At 33.8% G+C, this 5,572-nt stretch overlaps 1 protein-coding gene across 1 annotated transcript; it reads right to left on the bottom strand.

The window, feature by feature from the left end:
- Positions 1 to 314: 314 nt before the first annotated feature.
- LOC137837940 (uncharacterized) lies at positions 315 to 1,221 on the bottom strand. The gene is made up of 2 exons (XM_068647128.1): positions 1,025 to 1,221; positions 315 to 927 (listed from the first exon to the last, which is right to left on the bottom strand). Exons 1-2 carry the CDS (start codon positions 1,219 to 1,221, stop codon positions 315 to 317), a joined length of 810 nt encoding a protein of 269 aa, XP_068503229.1.
- Between the last annotated feature and the right edge of the window lie 4,351 nt (positions 1,222 to 5,572).

Below are 5,572 nucleotides of genomic sequence, written 5' to 3'. Positions count from 1 at the left end.
AAGAAAAATTCATTTTTTTTACCAAGCGATGAATGCTCTGACTCTATTTTTCAGCCAGTTATTCAAGCCTTTCAACCGGTTATTTGAAAGGACTAGCCTATTAGCTTCTTCATGAGTTCCTTTAAAAGAATCAAGAAGTTGGCTGTAGTTTTCAAAATTAATTGAAGTGTTGGAACTTACACTGCTTACATCATTTCTTCTTTTGACATCAAGCAAAGATTTGCTTCTTCATCTCCTAAAGATGAGTTAGAGGAAGAAACTTCATTATCTTGCCAAGCAATGTAGACTTTCTTGGCTTTTCCTTTCTTGCTTGCTCATCTTTCTTTATTCTCATTGTTAGGGCAATCAACTTTAATATGTCTCTGTTCACTACATTCAAAGCAGGTATATTTGTTAGAATTAAAATCATTAAGTTTCTTACTATTATACCTGTTGGAAGATTGATTCTTGTTGCTGTTTTTCTTCAGGAATTTACTGATTTTCCTGGTTAGCAAGCTCAAGGTCTCTCCTTCACTGTCATCACTTGAGTCTTGACAGTTTTTGTGTCCAGCAATCTTCAGGGCAATGTTCCTCACATGCTTATCCTCATTTTCTTGAACATTCAGCATGTTCATCTCCAATTCATGTTCTCTGAGCTTCCTAAACAATGAAGTTGTGGTCATAGACGTTAAATCTTTAGACTTAGAGATAGCTGTGACCTTGGGCTGCCAAGATCTGTCAAGACACTTAAGAATTTTGATGTTGAGTTCCTTTTTTTCAAACATCTTTCCAAGACTCATGTGGTGGTTGACAATATTAGTAAACCTCTTTTGTACTTCAGCAATTGTTTCCCCTTTCTTCTTCCTTGCTCTCTTCACGTCATTTGTTCCTTCATGAATGACTTCTAGAGTACCCCACATTTCCTTTGCAGATTCACATTGTGATACCCTGCAAAAACTCACCAGAACTTAAGGTAGATGTAATAATATTCTTTGCAATACAATCATATTGAGCCTTTTTGCTTTCATCCTCAGTCCATTGGGACCAAGGTTTTTCAGAAACCACTTTATCATTTTCAAGCATAGGAACAAAAGGACCATTTTGAATTGCATCCCAAATTCCTTTATCAATTGATTCTACAAAGATCTTCATCCTTACCATCCAAAACTTGTAATTCACACCAGAAAACAGAGGTGGTATGTTAATAGATGCACCCTCCCCAAAGGATAGTTTATCAGCCATGAAAAAAATATTTTAGGATCAAAACTTGAATGACTTTCAAGAACGTAGCTCTTGATGCCAATTGTTAGAATTATAGGCCTTAAACAATAGGGGGTAAATTGTTTATAAATTTTTTTTTGCAAATTTTGAAGGACAATGAAGACCAAGGAAAATCAATTAATCAGAAATATGTTCAGCTGAATTTAAAAATAGTTTTCATAGGAACAACAGAAAATCAATCGGTTGCTTTTGCGAAACAATCAGTTATCTATAGTAACAATTATAAACTTCAAGCAAAAACATATTTAAAGAGATGGGGGATAGAGAGATTCACATGGTAAATTTATACTGGTTCACTCTTAGCCAAGAGCTACATCCAGTCTCCAGAAAACCTCTGAGAATTCCACTATGAAATCACAACACCTTGATTACAATACACACACCAAAGTGGTGATCTTGAACCCTTCAAGAACACACATGACCTTTGGCAAACAAAATACAAAATTCAGAACACCCTCTGAATTTGCACACCAACAGTTATTACAAAAATACAATTGTTAAGAGAAAATGAATGATCACACCGGATACAATCACATATTATTGAAAAGAAGAAAATACAATCCTATTCCACTCTTAGAAAAAATCCAAAGCCTTAAGCAATCTTGGAAAAAGTTTATTTGAAAGCAGTCTTGTGAATCAATAACAACTAGGAGCGTAAAACAATACTCCAATCAGTTGTTAAAAACATTTAATGCAAGAGTCAAATCAGTTTTAAATCAGCTAAAACAGATTGAACTAACTTAACAAAACTCTGTTAAGAAAAGTCAAAAAACAATCAGTTGATTTTTTTAAACAACCGATTGAATTGGTTTGACAGCATAGTCAACCAAAGTCACACAGTTTCAAATCCTTTTCAAAAAATCCTAAGTGTAAAACAACGGATTGAAACTACAATTCAACAGGTTGATTTCCACTTCTCTTTGAAAACACATCTTTTTCAAAAACGATTAAAAATCAAATAACCTTGGATTAATTTTATGAGTGGATTACAAATTCAAACTATTCAAAACTCACACACACAAGCAACAACAAAGCCTTCAACCAAACTTCATGGATTTTGAGAATAAAAAACTATCTTCAACATGTTCAAGGTAGTAATAAAAACACAAAAGATGACTATGGGTGGAAAGAATAGGCTAGGTTATTAAGAATAAGATTAGAAAAACATAGAGAAAATACAGATAAAAAAATGGATGAGTTGAGAGGAATGTTTGGACAATTAGTTCTCAATCAAAACATGGGAAAAGGGCATGAGGAAGAAAGGTATAGACATAGATGAAATCCTAACTTTGATGAGAAATCTGAGAGAGAGTTTTTGTATAAACTCCACAGACTTCAACAAAGAGATAGAACTATAGAAGAATACATACAAAAAATGGAGTTACTTATGTTGAGGGCAGGAATAAGAGAAAAGCCTAGAAAAACCATTGATAGATTCAAAATTGGTCTAAACCTTGAAATTCGGGATAGGGTTGAACTTTTTCCCTTTAGAAGAAGAAGAAGAAGAAGAAGAAGAAGAAGAAGAAGAAGAAGAAGAAGAACTTGGTGAATGTTAATTGAAGGTTTTTTTTTATAATTTTGGATTATTAGTTAGGTACCATTTACTTATTAAATTCATTTTTAAGGATGCCCAGGTGTATGATAAAATGCTTATATAAAAGTTTTCTTACAAATCATGTGATTTGGTTTTAAAATTTTGGTGCATATCCTTGTCATGTCACACTATTTGATACAACACTATGAAAGTTGGATTTAAATGGACATTTTTTTTCTAATGATATGTATCTATGACAAATTGATGTGTTTGAAGATTTTTATTGTAATCATGGTGTTATAGAAAATAATGGGTTGTACAAAGAGCACTGCGACACAAACAGCCAAAGGAAAAGAGTGAGGATTGACTCCAATTCTCCTGAACCTCCAACAAGGAATCAATTCAGTGATAGGGAAAAGAAATGAAGATATGAAGAAATTAGGAATTGGACGTTCATCACAAAAAGACGAGTGCAATTGCAACCTGAAGAATATGATGTATTTTTAAATGGGTTGTAGAGAAGAAATTGGATGAGACTACTAGAACCTTTGACTAAATATGGTCCCAAGGTCGTGTAAGAATTTTATGCTAGTGTCTGGATTGGAGGCCAAGCATTTCAGAAGATGAGGTCCAGGGTTAGAGGAAATTTGATACATTTTGATAGGAACTCTATCAATGCTTTCTTGGGGAACCCGATACAATTAAAAAAGGATGATGATTGCACTTCTCACTAGCTGAGGGCCAAAACCTAAGGTTTTATTGTTGCCTATCTAATCATTCATATCAGGTGGGGCCAGTAGGGAAACCTTGGAGAACATTACCAAAGGATATGAAGACTCTATCCCAAGTATGGATGGTATTCATGTTGGCCAACATTGTGCCTATTGGTCATGTTTCATACTTTAATACTCTCAGGTGTCATCTTCTTTGTTGCCTTTTAAAAGAAGATTATTCGAATGATATAGCCAAGATTATCTTATGAGACTTATAAGTTTGTTAAAATGGAGGTAAATCAGAATAACAAGAAGGCAAAAGGTTCCTTGGAGTTTCCTACTTTAATAACTGCTCTATGTGCAGCTCAATATAGTAAGCATTAGACCATCTATTGATTATAAGTTTATTGTACACAATTGCAGTAATATAGAAGAACAACCTCTGCAAGTTGGTGATGTTCCCATCCATCAGTCACCAATGCACCAACCTGGCCCACAATAATCTTCCATGCTAGAGCAAATGAAAGGTCTTCGCACCATCATGGAGCATAAGCAATTAGAACAAAGAGCCACATGGGAGTAAGTGCAAATGCAACATAGGAATGATGCATCTGCATCAAGTAGCTTGTCACAACTTTTCTCAAATGCAACCCTACCCCTGTATGCCTCTGGATTAGTTTGAAGATCATGTTACATGGCCTGGGGACATGTATTATTTTTCCGGGGGGTAGGTGCAGCAGATGAAGTATGAGCATCTACAAATGTAGATGAGGATTTCAACACAGAGTTGGATGAGTTGCTAAGAAGAGATAATTGAACACAAAACAGAACAAACATGGTTTCATCTTTCTAGTTATTTTTTCACTTGTTTAATTTGCTTATGTTTTTAGTTTTATATTATTTGTTGAGTTGTTTTTCTAGTTTTATTTTGTTCTTAAATGTTATTGTCAGAACTAGAATATTAATTTGAATTGTGGGAAATTATTAATCAAGCTTTGTGTTTAAGATTAGAACAGTAAAATGATATGGACACGGGTTGGAAAAGAAAATGTGTTGAATCCATATTCAAATTTGGTTGAGAATGTGGTACATGAAAATTAAACAGGATAATTAGTTGGAACAAAAAATAATAAGCAATAAGGAATTAAACTAATTAAGCCAAGTAAGTGTGTGTGAATCTTAAACCGTTTGAAAGTTTCATTGATGAATTGACAATTGTAGTTGTTTGACTTCTTTTACTTTATGTTGCATGATAAAAGAGCATAAAAATTATTAACGCAATTGTATTAATTAGAAACCCAAGGTCAAATTGTTAGAATATAAGGCTTTAAACGAGAGGGGGGGTGGGGGGTGAATTGTTTAAAGGAGGTTTTTGAAATCTTTTTAAAGTTTAACAAAATTCTTTGTATGAATCCAGAACAGGAATCAGGTTAGCCAAGAACAAAAGCAATAAAACAACAAAGCAACAGAAAAACAATCGGTTGTTTCTGCGAAACAATCGGTTGTTTATACCAGTAAAACTTAAAACAGAATTTAAATGAGTTTAAGGGTAAGAGAAAGATACATCAACAGCTTATACTAGTTCACTCTTAAACCAAGAGCTACATCCAGTCCCCAGAAAACCATTGGGTAATCCACTAAGTAATCAAACCAGATTACAACACACAATCCACCAAAGTAGTGACCTTGAACCCTTCAAGAAACACATTCACTTTAGCAAATCACACACCAAGAGTATTGATCTTGACCACCTCAAGAGCACACAACACTCCTTGGCAACACAACACCAGAAACACAGAAGGTTGAGAAGAGAATACATTTGTTTACAGAACAATCTGAAATCAATACAAATGCAACCCTATTCCACTCTCTTAGAAAACCCAAAGCTTTGATGTGAATGTTCAAATCTTGAATCAACTCTTTCACAACTAAAAAACTCAAATTTGTTTCTCTTTTCTTGTTTGAAAACATAAACAAACTATTTATATTTTCCAAAGATTGGTCAAAGCATTTAATGAAGGAACGTATTCAGTTGGAAATTATTTAAATCACATTCAACCACCAA

This window comes from Phaseolus vulgaris, chromosome 11 (genome assembly GCF_000499845.2).
Source record: "Phaseolus vulgaris cultivar G19833 chromosome 11, P. vulgaris v2.0, whole genome shotgun sequence".
Classification (NCBI taxonomy): domain Eukaryota; kingdom Viridiplantae; phylum Streptophyta; class Magnoliopsida; order Fabales; family Fabaceae; genus Phaseolus; species Phaseolus vulgaris.
The sequence above is the reverse complement of the archived record's forward strand: the minus strand, read 5'-3'. Positions and strand labels throughout refer to the sequence as shown.